This window comes from Oncorhynchus tshawytscha, linkage group LG15, assembly GCF_018296145.1.
Source record: "Oncorhynchus tshawytscha isolate Ot180627B linkage group LG15, Otsh_v2.0, whole genome shotgun sequence".
Classification (NCBI taxonomy): Eukaryota; Metazoa; Chordata; class Actinopteri; order Salmoniformes; family Salmonidae; genus Oncorhynchus; species Oncorhynchus tshawytscha.
This window is the reverse complement of record NC_056443.1, coordinates 22,756,338-22,771,793: the sequence shown is the minus strand read 5'-3', so window position 1 is coordinate 22,771,793 and position 15,456 is coordinate 22,756,338. Positions and strand designations below refer to the sequence as shown.

The following is a 15,456-nucleotide window of genomic DNA, read 5'->3' as shown; positions in this document are numbered from 1 at the left end:
ACTTTCAGTTGGAGGATTTGTTTATTCTGAATGTTCTGTATATCAGGTGTTCGAAACTAAGAGTAAGCAATTTAGTTTAAAAAATACAGCGCATTACAGTGTAATGAGTCAATTATGCTATTTGTTGAACTTCATTTCCCAGATGGCAAAGGTCCTAAAGCTCACATGACCACTTCCTCCCAAAGTAAGAAGATAGAAACGACCTACAACAACAAATTGAAGTGAATGATAAGTAAATAAGTAAATTCTATAATTTGGGAAAATCACACTTGACTAGCAAGCGGGATTGGGTAGATTACTTTCTAAATGTAATCCATTACAATTACTAGGTACCTGTCCAAAATTGTAATCAGTAACGTAACTTTGGTATTACCCAAACTCAGTAATGTAATCGTATTACTTTCAGTTACTTTTAGATTACTTTCCCCTTAAGAGCCATTAGAAGAAGACACAAATGTATATTTCCAATTGAATGACATCTATTGCAGGAAAAATCAATTTTAGAGTTTACATAGCTTGCCATAAACGGACGTTACATTTTACTTTATGGGATGGTTATGTGGGCTTCTTCTAACTCATCCTTTTTTACTACAGATAACAACACGATTAGGCTATATCTTTACATTAAAAACCAAAGTCGGTCAGATTTCCGGCAATTACAATTCATCATGTATTACCCCTTGATCTTTAAAAATAGGACTTGGAAATATGGGATTATCATCATAGTGGTCTCTGACTTGTGGTCAGACTTGCTCAGGCTGAACAAACAAACTTGTTGCAATGCTGATTTGGATTTTATTGAGAAAACAGAAAGGTGTCAAAGAATTTCTACGCAAACATCCTTTTTTAATTTAAAAGTAATCATCAATTTTTTTCAAAAGTATCTGTAATCTGATTACAATATTGTTGCTGTTAACGTAATGGATTACAGTTCGTTTTTTGTGTAATCGTTTACATATAACCGATTACATGTAATCTGTTACTCCCCAATCCTGCTAACAAGTATAATTCCCATGACAATCATTCCCAGAATTCCCATTCAGAATTCCCACCTGGTAGTCCAAGATGCTGAATCCCAGTCCACTCTCTCCCTTCTCCAGCTCGATGTCCTGTATTTCCATCTCCCACATGGCCAAAGGAGCTCCCAGAGTCTCCTCCGTCACATTTTCCCTTGTTGCCGCCCCCTCGGAACCTCCGGGAACCAGGAAACTGCTGAGGTCTCCCTGTATCTACAGAGATATATCCTCGATATCATCCCTGCGCACGCATTCCTGACTCACTCCGAGCCCATAGACCCCTAGTTCTCCGCTAGTTTGATTTTAGTACGTTTTTTTGGCAGCACATCAAAGGGAATCTTTGGATGCTAGGCAGCAGAAGTGCTGTATGTTGTGTCTTTTACCTGAACTGATGCAGCTGAAGAGCTGAGGAGATATCCCTCAAAAATCATCTGAAAGCAGGTTTCCTTTGAAGGTTAGCTTTGTGTAGCTCCCTGGCTACTATCTCTTGTATCCCATGTATTGTCAAATTATCTGAGGTATTACTTTAGATGGATTGGTGTTAATGAACGGTCAGAGTCCTTCCTAATCCTAAATCTTAATCCTTTATTGTTAGCAGTCTGGAGCCCCGGCAGAGCATTGGACAGACTGTGCTAAAATAATGAGGGTGGATGAGTCAAGTAGGACTTAATGATGTTCATTCCCAATTATATTAGCCATTCAGTATCAAGGGGTGTGGGAAACATTGTTTACTGTGAGCTACTGTATGTCCAGCAGCCACCATTTTATGAAGGGCTTTCTGGCTTTCATTCAGTTTTTAATCACTTCCTGAACAATTAATTTGCTGAAATGACTGAATTATATGGTTGAAAACAGAGTTGTCCCCAACCATGCATGTTAGATTGCATTATGTGGAGCAATATTATGCAATGCAATGACTATAATAGTAACTCAAAAATTGGCCGTTTAAAAAATATGTACCAATGGTGATGTCAATAGCATATACTATAAATGGATATTGTACACGTTTTGTGTATCAAGTGTAAGGAAATTACCTTAATTTTAGGTTCAGTGGAAAATTCATCCAACCCTGTTTGGCCAGAATCCCTGTCACTCTGAAGGAGAGGGGCGGGCCTACAGCAGGCCATGTAGACACAGACAGGAAGCTCCTTCAGAATCCTCACCACTTCCTTGTGGGTCTCACCAATCAGGGATATTCCATTGACCTGGATGGAGAGGGGTGGACGCATACATCCAATGGTCAACACTCATATTGAGTCAGGCTGGGATTCATACCTTGACAACAAAGTCAAGTCAAGGTATTGGAGTGGCCTTCACAAAGCCCTGACCTGAATCCTGTCATGACTGTCCTGACCAGGTCAGGTTACAGGAGACCATAACCCTACAGATTATCTATCAACCCCAACAGAGGAGGAGAGATCTAGGGGTCTGAAGATATAGAGGTTTTATGACCCCTCAAGCCCCTGGTAAATCTCAGGATACATATACATTCCTTTGTCCTGTTACTATGGAGAACCAGCCTCAGAACATTAAACATGAAATAAAGGGACTTTGGAACAATGGTTTCGGTCAGCCACAATGGTGGTCATGACGATAGATGGAATATGAAAATGTATGTCATTTTTGTTTTGTTATTAAAGGTTAATAGATTATTACGTTATTACGAAAACATTGTAATGTGAAGAGTTTTCCTAGTATATGTTTGATGTGTATATATTGTACGTTGTGTGGAAAATGTCCAAATCAAAGGGAATGTTTTGCTAAAGATGAAATGTTAAGTTAGTTGTCTAAAATTGGATTTGAGTAAAATCTAGACCTTGCCTCGTTAACTTGGTACACCCAGAGAATTGCCCTAAAGGCAGTTACGCCCACTTCTGACCCGAGGATATATAACCTGTGAGTATAGAATTTACAGACAAGACTACGTGACCCAAGCTGCAGCCAAGGTCTAAAAAGTCAACGAACACAGAACGCAACACAAGTTTGAAGACAAATAAATCCTTTTCTACCCAAGCTACGGATGAGTAGCTGTGTCTAAGCGGGTGAATTCAAGTCGAACCACCTAGCCTCCATCTCCCATCGAATCGTGGTATCTACACTGTTTCATTCCAACGCTGTGAGCTCTGAGCTACAGAGCTGTCTGTCCTCAGAAGACCCCTTCCAGAGCGAGGGCGAGGGAACAGACTCCTAAGCCAAAAGGACACTGACAACGGAAGGACGATCAGAGAGGTGCGCAGGAGAAGTGCGTCATCGAGCAGCTGAATGGTCCCTTGAACGGTCCACGCAGAGAATCCTCGGAGGTCTACCCCACGTAATTACATCATTATATTCTGACCCATAAGAGCGGCAGTTTGGGGCAAGGCTAGGGTTAGAATAAGCATAGCTGACAAATTCACCCAAATGTATATTTCTCTCGTGTACTTTCTCTTTTTCTCCCTCTTTGAAATCCCCATTTTGGGTAACACGCACCATAGTGTGTTGGCCCGTTATACTAAGTTCTAATCAATAGCCTATAATGTGTTTTGTCTATGTGTATCTTTTATCATCATTAAACTTTTTAGTAAATAAATATTCAACTAAGATTGGTGTGGTACGAACTCATTGGTGAGACCCGGGTCCATGCAGATTCACGGGCTATACGACATTCAGAACGAGATTGTAAGAGGTAACTGGTTAATTAGCGGCTGTTGTAAAATCGATATTCTGATATTCTTTGAGTTAATTTGGGAAATAGAAACTCAATAAAAACTAGTTTTCCCATGGTGCCCCAGGTTAATGAGTTAATAATTGCTTGATTCAGTTAATCACGCAATTGGAAACTTTTAATCAATCGATGAACAACAGTCATCACATTAACTAATACAACGTCACGACAATCCTATAGATAATTTGTGGGCAGAACTGAAAAAGCGTGTGCGAGCAAGGAGGCCTACAAACCTGACTTAGTCACACCAGCTCTGTCTGAGGGAATAAGCCAAAATTCACCCAACTTATTGCAGGAAGCTTGTGGAAGGCTACCCGAAACATTTGACCCAAGTTAAACAATTTAAAGGCAATGCTACCAAATACTAATTGAGTGAATGTAAACTTCTGACCCACTGGGAATACGATGAAAGAAATAAAAGCTGAAATAAATCATTCTCTCTACTATTATTCTGACATGTCACATTCTTAAAATAAAGTGGTGATCCTAACTGACCTAAGACAGGGAATTTTTACTAGGATTAATTGTCAGGAATTGTGAAAAACTGAGTTTAAATGTATTTGGCTGTAAGTAAACTTCAACTGTATGTCACTCCCGTTGGTTCCTTCCCCAGGCATCATTGTTTCTGTTTCAGTTTCCTGACTGTGCATTGTTTGTGTTTCTTGATTAATTCATTTGTTTATTAAATTATGCACTCCCTGAACTTTCTTCCCGACTCCCAGCGCACATCGTTACAGCAGCAAGTAAGTTCCAGGCTAACTGTTGTTCACCAGGGGTGTATTCATTTTGCCGATTCAATACGCTATTGGCGGTGTCCCTTACTTCGAGCAGTTCATCCCCACTGATGAGTTTCCCACAGCGGCCCACTGGCCCCTCGGGCAGGACAGAGCGGATGTAGTGGTGCCCGTTGTTGGCCTCCAGACTGATGCCCAGACCACTGCTCTCACTGAACTTCTCCACCTGGGCAATCTGGCACAACAGGTGGATACAACTCAGTTGGCATGAAAATAAAACTTGTTTTTTTTCAGAAAATCCCGCTTTCACACATTTTTGTTAAATTTTCCTTTCACAGTCAGCATTACATTTACATAGTGTGGCATTATGGTCAGTGAGTTTTTTTCTGACCAATGTTTTGACATTTTCCATTGATGACAAATACAACAGTGTTTTTATTCTGCAAACAGTGCATGTCCATCCATAAAATGCCAAAATAATGTCTATAAAACAGGAAAAAATAGAACTACAGTATGTATCATTATGTAGAGACAAACTGGGCTTGGGTGAATGTTTTTTCTGTTTACTAACCACTACTTTGTTGCTGGGGCCGAGCGTCTCCTGCCACTTCTTCATCAGCTCCAACTCTTCATCCTCTGTTAACTTTGCTTCTTAAAAACAGCAATATAATATGGACTTAAATAGAATATGAAGCTTAACTTACATTCAGCCAACTGCCGTGTCCCACATGATTACAACGAAATGACTCATACTGTTATCTTAGCTCCTTAAAACACAGAAAAATAATACGAACCTAATTAAAACATAACTATGAAACCAACAGACAGTCACACGCCATGAGAGTCGTGAAGAGGGCACGACAAAACCTATTCCCCCTCAGGAGACTGAAAAAATTTGGCATGGGTCCTCAGATCCTCAAAAGGTTCTACAGCCGCACCATCGAGAGCATCCTGACTGGTTGCATCACTGCCTGGTATGGCAACTGCTCGGCCTCCGACCACAAGGCACTACAGAGGGTAGTGCGAACGGCCCAGTACATCACTGGGGCCAAGCTTCCTGCCATCCCGGACCTCTATAGCAGGCGGTGTCAGAGGAAGGCCCTAAAAATGGTTAATGACTCCAGCCACCCTAGTCATAGATTGTTCTCTCTGGCAACCCAGACTATTCTCTCTGGCAACCCAGACTATTTACATTGCCCCCCCTCCTCTTTTACACCACTGCTACTCTGTTGTTATCATCTTTGCATTGTCATTTTAATAACTCTACCTACATGTACATATTACCTCAACGAACCAGCACATTGACTCTGTATATAGTCTCGATATTGTTATTTTACCGCTGCTCTCTAATTACTTGTTACTTTTATTTCTTATTCTTATCAGTATTTTTTAAACTGCATTGTTGGTTAGGGGCTTGTAAGTAAGCATTTCACTGTCAGGTTTACACCTGTTGTTTTCGGCGCATGTGACTAATAAAATTTGATTACAGTACATTCAGCCACTGCTACGTCCCATCTGATTCCCGACTAAATGACTCACAGCAAGCGGAAGGCTACAGTTAGACAACTCCAAACACACTACTTGAAAGAGTACTTTAAGAATCACTTCAAAGGCATCGTTCATCTGCCCTTTTATGCAATAAAAACAACATACCCTTATGCTCTACATGCACAGTCTATAGTCCATCTGTAGATGCTCAACAAGCTATCAGCAGAAGATCAAAAACATGTCAACAACATTCTGTTGAATTTCAATAGGAAACACATCTATAGACATTCATTGATAGTTTGTAGAGCATCTACAGATGGACTATCCGAATAAAAGGCTACTGAAAATCTCTTGAAATAGACAGTAGCCTAAAACCAATCATCGCCACAGTAGCATATTTTAAAACAGATTGCGATCCATTATCTCTAACACTGTACTTAAAAGGATCCCAGATAACAGGGGGGTGGATTGACTTACCGTCTCTGGTGTTCTTAGTTAACTGATCCTTCACAGTGGAGTCATCCGATTCCCCACTCAATACCTGGTACTGTTTCTCACCTGCACCGGAGTACACAATACAAACAAGTTAATACACACTTACACACACAACACACTTGTAGAGCTCTTGGTTAAGTCATCTTGCTCCCAGCCCGAAACATGATGGCTATGATGTTATGGGTTGTGCATTGTGTCTTGTATGGTTAATAAGCACATACACACACACACACACTCACAGACACACACCGCAGAAACATGTGTAGAAGTCTGCTTTAGTTCCTCCTGGTTCCAGCTTTGAACATGCTGGCTATGTCATTACGGGTTGTGTTATTATTGGCAGTATGTGTGAGTCTGCGTAAGCCTGTGTGTGTGTGTGTGCGTGTGTGTGTGTGTGTGTGTGTGTGTGTGTCCGTGTGCATGCACGTGTGTGTATGTGTTGTAATGCATTTTCCTACGCCTACGGTTCTTATGACACTGGCCCAATTACAGGCTAAATGAGTTCAGGGTTTCCAAAGCAGGGTGGAGGGCGCTGCCTTCTAAATCTGGAGCTGTGGTTGTGGTGAGAGGGTTTAAGTAGAAGTCCCTTTCCCATCCTAACACAGATGGAAGCCATTCAAGTAGGGCATTGTTGTGGTATGTGTACTGTCGTCAAGTGGGCACAGCCCTGCAGCGTCACCAGGGATGTGATCAGGGGTTGTATGTATGAAGCTTCTCAGAATATATGTGTATTGGTCAAGGATCTGGTCTTCCCTGTCCATGTAACCTTAATCATTGTCATCTAAAAGGCAAAACTGATCCTAAATCAGCACTCTGAGACATTTGATGCATACGGCACTAGGACGACATAGAAATCAGGTATATATGGGGGAATTTTGTCTAGGGGATAGGTCCATTTCAATCATGTATGAATGAAGGATAATGTCAGAGTACGATCTCCTGTGCCCTTGAGCAAGGCACTTAACCCTAATAGCTCCTGTAAGTCACTCTGGATAAGAGTGTCTGCTAAATGACTAACGTAAATGTATATGGAATAAAAATGTGTTTTGCTTGACTATAGACTACTGTTATAGGAGGTATTTGTGACTGTTAATCAAAGATGCAGTTGCCATGGTCAGGATCATTAGGGCACGCCACGGAAAACATTTAAAGCACTTTGTGAATGTTTTTTTGTTATTGGACAAATACAGGTAGTCTAGAGCTGACGTTTAGTCGACTGGTCGATTGTTTGGTCGACCGAGATTTCTTTAATCGAGCAGTCAGTTGCAAAAAAATGTTTTCATGGTGCACCAGACACCTGTCTGATTCACACCTGTCTGAGTTGACTAACCCATTGCGGAGGCAGTGGGGATGGCACAGTCCATCACTCTAAGACATGTGCTACTGAAATTGTATTTGGTTATATTATGTAAGAACAATGGCGCAATATTAATACAAATAATATTAGTTCATAACAAATGCGCTTTCTCGGGCATTGGACAGCGGTCACTGTCCGCAGTTCTGAAACATCAGTGCGCTGTTGAATTGGCGCCCTTTCCTAGACCATGTTGCTATGTGCATAATAGCAAAGTTAACCAGCATATTGATGTTGAGAACGATAAGAAATAAGACAGATCCTGCTTCTGTTCCCTGTTTGAGTGTTTGGTTAATAGCCTACTGATTCCGTGAGCTCCAAGCCTCACGCAACCACAACATGTCGGAATAAAGTAATTTCCCAAATGCTGCTGTTTTTAACTTGTGCTATGCTGTAATAAAGTCTTTACACTTTTTTGTTTGTTAGAAAAGCCTCAGAAATGGCTGTAATTATGATGCAGCTTCAGCATCACAGACTGTGTGATAAACACTATTGATGTTCTGTGGTGGTTGCTGCAGCAGGGAGGAGAGCTGTAAAAAATATATATAAATAACACAGTGCACACAGCGTAGCGAGTCTGAGCCGGGCCCAGCACAATCCAATCAATTTTGGTCGGACTCCACCTAAAGTAATTTGTGTTTCTTCATTATTTCATCAAACAGCGTGCTTAAAGCATCAGACAAGCTCAGTGCATATAGCTGATTTTTGATTTCATTAAAACACATAAGGTGTGTCTCTATATGGAAAAATACACATTTACAAAATGTTGACCAATAAATTGGTCGAAAGAACAGACAACTCTTGGTCGACCAAGATTTTTGGGGGTCGGGGATAGCCCTAAGGTAGTCTCTCCCTGTTTCAGTCCATTTTCTTCCATTCCGTGCCTAATGAACACAGCCCACGCCCTTTGTCCACTGGTACCTTGAGCGGTGGAGTCCACAACATCTGTTCTCTCCAGTGTGGGGTCTCGGCCCCCTGGGGTTGGTGGAAGTACGATCACACTGGGCACCACAGCGGGTGGGATGTCCTCTGGACAGAAGCCACTTCTGACCAGCTTCAGGTGAACCGTCTGGCCCGTGTGTCTCAGCACCTCCACGGCCTGCTGGTTGGTGTAGCCCTGGATATTCATCCCGTCCACCTGCAGGCGGCGATCATTCATGTAAAGATTATTGATACATCATAGAGTTGGATAGAGGGCTCTTCTTTGCATCTTTGCCATTATGGCTCCTGTGCCATTATGGCTTCTGTGCCAGCATGGTCATTGTCATTGAGGGCTTTGTCCATGCTAAAACAGACTTTGTGCCACATGAGCCATCTATCCAAGTCAATAGGACAGCACACAAACAGGCAGGCAAGCACACAGACACGTACACACCCATACACACAGGCTGCCACACAGACACACACACACCCATACACACAGGCAGACACACAAGCAGACACACATTAATGATCGCAACCAACAGACAAACATACATCACAAAGAGAAAACAAATCAGGATTGAAGATTTGCTCATGCTTCAAATCAGGGTGTAACACAGAATGGGTATTGTATTCATTGTAATTGCTCAATTTAGCGTGATGATTGGAACAGCGTCTCAATACCCATTCAAGAAACAACACTTAAAATAATAGCTCTCCACTGAAGCTAAATTATTCAAATGTGGGGCCTTACTCTCCCCACATTATCTAAATCAGTGGTTCCCAAACTTTTTATAGTCCCGTACACCTTCAAACATTCAACCTCCAGCTGCGTACCCCCTCTAGCACCAGTGTCAGTGCACTCTCAAATGTTGTTTTTTGCCATCATTGTAAGCCTGCAACACACATACTATATGATACAAATGAGTGTGAGTTTTTGTCACAACCCAGCTTGTGAGAAGTGACAAAGAGCTCTTATAGGACCAGGGCACAAATAATAATAAAATGATAATCAATAATTTGGCTCTTTATTTAACCATCTTACATATAAAACCTTATTTGTTCCTCGAAAATAGTGAATTAATCACTGCAGGTAAATGAGAATGGTGTGCTTGAAAGGATGCACATTTAGTTTCATGCTAGTGAGGGCCAATAATCCACTCTCACATAGGTACGTGGTTGCAAAGGGCATCAGTGTTTTATCAGCGCGATTTGCCAAGGTAGGATAGTCTGAGCACAGCCCAATCCAGAAATCTGGCAGTGGCTTCTGATTAAATTACATTTTCACACAACCGCTTGTTGCAATTTCGATGAGGCTCTCTTGTTCAGATATCGGTAAGTGGACTGGAGGCAGGGCATGAAAGGGATAACGAATCCAGTTGTTTGTGTCATCCGTTTCGGGAAAGTACCCAACTCAGTCAGGTGCTTCGCTATATCACATTTGATATTGTCCGTAAGCTTGAGTTCATTTGCACACAAAAAAATCATACAATAATGGAAAGACCTGTGTTTTGTCCTTGTTAATGCAGACAGAGAGGAGCTCCAACTTCTTAATAATTGCCTCATTTTGTCATTGAATATTGACATTGAATACAGTTGCAGAGTGCCTGTAATCCTAGATTCAGATCATTCAGGGAAGAAAAAACATCACCCAGATAGGCCAGTCATGTGAGAAACTCGTCATCATGCAAGCGGTAAGACAAGTGAAAATTATGGTCAGAAAACTTTAAGCTCGTCTCTCAATTCAAAAAAACGTGTCAATACTTTGCCCCTCGATAACCAGCGCACTTCTGTATGTTGCAAAAGCGTTACATGGTCGCTGCCCATAACATTTCATAGTGCAGAAAATACACGAGAGTTCAGGGGCCTTGCTTTAACAAAGTTAACCATTTTCACTGTAGTGTCCAAAATGTCTTTCAAGCTGTCAGGCATTCCCTTGGCAGCAAGAGCCTCTCAGTGGATGCTGCAGTGTACCCAAGTGGCATTGGGAGCAACTGCTTGCACGCGCGTTACCACTCCACTCCACTATGTCTCCCTGTCACGGATTTTGCGCCATCAGTAGAGATACCAACATGAGCAGCAGCTGCATTTGGCTACATACGGACCGTTAGTGGAATTCCCGCAAGAGAGTAACGGTTAGTGTGATTGGATGTTAATTATTTGACTAGGTTACCTGTCTTTGACAGTGTGTTGTTATTTCGCTGAACACTAGATGGTTTAATTACATTTTTGGCAGTGAAACGAGGCTACTCAGCCGAGAGAAAAAACTCACCCAAATGTATATCTCTGTTGGAAAATATAAATGGACTGTTTGAAAATGTGATTTTATGTGAATCACATTTTTATTTTGCATACCCCCGACGGCATTGCGCGTACCCCAGTTTGGGAATACCTGATCTAAATAGATAAAGCTCCAAATGATCCAAAATGAGAGATACCTCTGCACACTTTATTTTATACTTTGGAATGGAATTTAAATGTACATTTCATATTATTCAAAAAGTTGAGGATTTTGGCCTGAGGTGGTCTAGCATTTAGGGCTGCTGCCTTCAGCACACAGAAACGGTGTTGGCATAGGTTTGAATCCTGCCTACTGCACAACCTCTATCTTTCTCCACAGTCAACTTCTCTCTCTCTCTATCTGTTCAATAAAGTCAGAACTCTATCTGTTCAATAAAGTCAGAACTCTCTCTATCTGTTCAACAAAGTCCAAAATCTCTCTGTCTGTTCAATAAAGTCAGAAAGGTCTGTAAACATATATAAAATAGACACTTACGGCTATGATCTGGTCTCCAACATGGATGCGGCCATCTTGCTCTACTGCACTGTCTTTAGTAATACTTTTCACGAAAATACCAGAGGGCTCTGAAAATAGACACAATGACAATGTGTGGATAACATTCATAAAACAAGCAGAATCCTTTATACAGTACAAGAGACATCCTTTAACTGAATCTGCAGTAAATAAAACAAAAGTCTATTAAACAGCACTGCCAAATCCTACCGGAATTTTTGTCCCCCACATAGCCGGCGATAGTGATTCCCAGACCCTGGGCGTTCTTGGTCAGCCCGACGTCGAACGATTCAGCCTCCTCTTCCTCATAGCCCTGTGAAGAAACAGAGGAAGAGTGAGTCAGCTTCTACATTCTACAAAACGGCCTACAGAGAGCACAGTAGAGGGGGCGAGTCGCAGGGGCCAATTGTTATCAATTTACCAACAAGCATTCCTCACCTATGTATTCACACTGTCAGCCAGATGAGTTGTTATTTATTTTATGAATCAAGCAACAAGGTTATACAGACTGAATATACTGTCTAGTTTGGGAGAGTGAGTCATGGAACTCATTCATATGTTGATAAGGGTAAAGGCTAATACTGCTTGATAATGGACAGCGAATTCCAGTTCTAAGCCTTTTGGAAAATGATGACTTTTGAGGCCGAGTCACAGATGATGTCACGTGTCACAAATTATACTCACTGGATCCCTGAGACGAAGAGAGATGGAGGAAAAAAGAGACAGAACCATGGGCCCTCTATGGTGGACAGCTGTGTCATATGTAAATATACTATTTTTATTCAACTAACCTAATAAAACCACCACCCCAATCCCCCCCCCCTACCCACCCAACCAGCGACCCACCCACACCTCTGCTGTACAAAGAACATGTGCGTGTCATACCTGTTGCTCTGTGACAGTGGGCAGCGCCTTTGGGACGATGGAGGTCTCCTCTGGAGGGCCTCTAGTGATGACCAGCTTCACTCTGTTGCCACACTGCCTCAGGACCTGGAACAATCACAATACAATTGATATCAGCTCTACACATTAAACAGTGTACTTGTCCCTGAGGGCTATACTGGAAAGAACTATAGACAAATTAGGATAAAGGGGATACAATTTAGACGTTTTTGTCTCATTATCAGTAGTCAATTCGATAGAAGACTGAAACCACTCTTAGTACCTGAGCCACCTGCTCACTGCCCATGCCATAAAGGTCAGTGTCCCCAATTGTGAGGATGTGGTCCCCACTGTGCAGACGCCCATCCTAAGGACAAAGTACAGTAGGAAAGTCATTGGTTATTACTAGTAGGTATGTCTTCCAAAAACCAAGGTTTCTGCTTTCACACCCTTAAATACCAATGTGTGGTGCACCCATCACATTTAAGTCACCTGATCAGCGATGCCTCCAGGCAAGATGGTTTTGACAATGACACCGGTGTTCTTTCCTCCCACAATGCCAAAGCCCAGGCCTGTCCCGTCGTTGACCAACTCGATGGTCTCCACATGATTCCAGTGGGCCTAAGGAGGGACACAGAGAGTGAGCGTCCGATATGGACCTCAAAACATTAATTCCAGGATGCATACTATATATAGGGTGTAACCCTCAGGGCAAAAGAGAGGTTGGCCGCAAGGAGAACAACAAGGACTAATGAATAGGACATCATTCCAGAAACCACCTGCACAGATGTAAAGAAAACTACCCAGAACAGGGTTCAATAAAGATACGCTCTTTAGTCTCTTTGCTCTACTAGGAACTAAAATGAACAAGTTAAAGAGATTCTCCTGCACTATTGTATACTTTTTAGCCAGTAGTTCTGGCTCACGACGTCGTGCTCACGACCCAAAAGTGGTCCCCGAACATTGCGTACTATGTGCACGTCATTGCCCTCTCTCTCTCGCTCTGCTGTGTGTGCATCATGTGCCTCTTGCTAGCTGTCACTCAAGTGGCGAGAGGCTGAAGCTCATTGGTTGAACTCAAATTGGGATGGCCCACACGGGGGAAAATTAAGGGGAAATGGCGCAGCAGAGCTTCCAGAAACACAGTCGCTTTCAAAAGAGGGATTTCGTTTGAGGTAAGACAGTAATTTTCCTCATAGATTATGCATGTATGAACTACACATTGACACATCCAGCCAAAAATGGGAGGTTTAAAAAAAAATGTAGTAGTCGACAAAGCATGTCTAAGTAAGTGCTCAAAGACAGAATTTGAATATTGTGGTGTGTGTGTGTTCCCCAGTGAGCTAACATTATACAACTGTCTGTTTATGAGGGGTGGATTTGTTTCTGTTTGTTCCTCATCACACTAGAGTGGTCATGCATGACACTAGCTTCCCTGGGAATGTGGGACACCATAGTGTGTGTGTGTGTGTACAGAATGTGAATGTGTTCATGTTTGTGCATATGTACAGAATGTGAGTGTGTTCATGTTTGTGTGTTTATGTGTGTGTATGCTTCCACAGGCCTCTGTGTGTGCATTCTCCTCACCGCACTGGAGTGGGCAGACAGGGTGCTCGCAGCGGAGGGCGTGCGGGACACCACAGGGCTGGCCAGCTGAGGGATGGGTCCTCTGGCCACAGTAAGCTGCACACGCTCGGACGCTCTCTGCAGGATGCCTATGGCCTGCTGGTGGGTCACTGTCTGGTCCAGGGGCTGGCCGTCTATGGCCAAGATCTGGTCTGTCTCCTTCAGATTCCCATCGCTGTGGGAACAGGATGATGCTCATTGATTTGTTTATTATTTATATTGGTAAACTGCATTGAGATAAAACAGGTATTTTGTGAGGGAAACATGTAATGTACTCTGGTCAAACATAGTTCATGAGGATGTGGCCTCAGTGTGACAATGTCCATTCTTGAATAGTTGATTGTCAACAGCTGATTTTCTGATGGGCAAGAAAATCTTAGAATAATGTGAATAATCTGTGAATAATCTCACTGTATAAAAAAGACGCAGGTCGAAAAAGACATGGGTCAGTAGTCACCAACTATGGTTTTGAGGAGATACTAACACACTAGATAATCAACTATTGACCTAGTGGCCAAAACTGGGGAAAAAAACTGGGCCAACACGGGGTTTCTGGTTATAATGACATCATTTCAACCAGATCTATCCACTGGGGATGACCCTTATTAACTTTCCCATACCAGTGGGCCACGCTCCCGGGCTGGATCTCCTGGACGAAGATGCCCAGCTCCCCGCGGTTCTCACTCCTCAGACCAACCACGCTGAAGCCTAGGCCCCCAGACAGCGGCTTCACCAGCTCCATGTGTGTCACGTAGCGCCCCTAGACACAAACACACAAACACACGGGCGCACACACTCAGCATTAGCACTCCCCTTTACCCCCTCTCACAACAGCATCAAAGACATACTCTCTCCTCTGAAGTCTATTTGAAGTCACTCAAGAGTGTGTAGTGTAGCGTGCACTTGTCTTGGAATGTCTTTGAATATTTAGCTAGCTTGACTGTGAGTGTAACCAGCCTTGCTTGTGATTATCAAGAGATATTTCTGGAGATATTTCTACAGAAATAGTGCCAACCGCCAGCATTTGTGCAAAAGTCAAGTCAGATTAGAAACAAAAACTTTATTACGAAATATGTGCCTCTTAATAATTGCAGCCTCGAGAAAATATACAGTGCTGTGAAAAAGTATTTTTGATCAGATCTTCAACCAAAACCTAATATTAGATAAAGGGAACCTGAGTGAACAAATAACACCACAATTACATACATATTTCATTTATTTAATGAACAAAGTTATATAACACCCAATGCCCCTGTGTGAAAAATAACTGATTGTGCCACCTTTAGCTGCAATGACTGCAACTTAACACTTCCTATAGTTGTCGATCAGTCTCTCAAGTTGCTGTGGAGGAATTTTGGCCCACTCTTCCATGCAGAACTGCTGTAACTCAGTGACATTTGTGGGTTTTCAAGCATGAACTGATCGTTTCAAGTCCTGCCACA

General features: G+C 42.4%; 1 protein-coding gene across 9 annotated transcripts in view; it reads right to left on the bottom strand.

Moving 5' to 3' along the window:
- The window catches only part of LOC112214881 (multiple PDZ domain protein), a 66,841-nt gene that overhangs the window by 39,314 nt on the left and 12,071 nt on the right, over positions 1 to 15,456 (bottom strand). For 8 of the 9 annotated variants that reach the window (XM_042298324.1, XM_042298328.1, XM_042298326.1 and 5 more), the window contains exons 5-17: positions 14,635 to 14,774; positions 13,976 to 14,189; positions 12,881 to 13,009; positions 12,672 to 12,755; positions 12,392 to 12,496; positions 11,717 to 11,819; positions 11,489 to 11,577; positions 8,713 to 8,929; positions 6,420 to 6,500; positions 5,026 to 5,105; positions 4,543 to 4,689; positions 2,051 to 2,221; positions 1,053 to 1,229 (exon numbers count right to left, since the gene is read on the bottom strand). In XM_042298324.1, coding sequence (XP_042154258.1) covers positions 1,053 to 1,229; positions 2,051 to 2,221; positions 4,543 to 4,689; positions 5,026 to 5,105; positions 6,420 to 6,500; positions 8,713 to 8,929; positions 11,489 to 11,577; positions 11,717 to 11,819; positions 12,392 to 12,496; positions 12,672 to 12,755; positions 12,881 to 13,009; positions 13,976 to 14,189; positions 14,635 to 14,774 — 1,737 coding nt within the window. The remainder of the gene's footprint in view (positions 1 to 1,052; positions 1,230 to 2,050; positions 2,222 to 4,542; positions 4,690 to 5,025; positions 5,106 to 6,419; positions 6,501 to 8,712; positions 8,930 to 11,488; positions 11,578 to 11,716; positions 11,820 to 12,391; positions 12,497 to 12,671; positions 12,756 to 12,880; positions 13,010 to 13,975; positions 14,190 to 14,634; positions 14,775 to 15,456) is intronic. The other variant, XM_042298325.1, reaches the window with a different exon arrangement.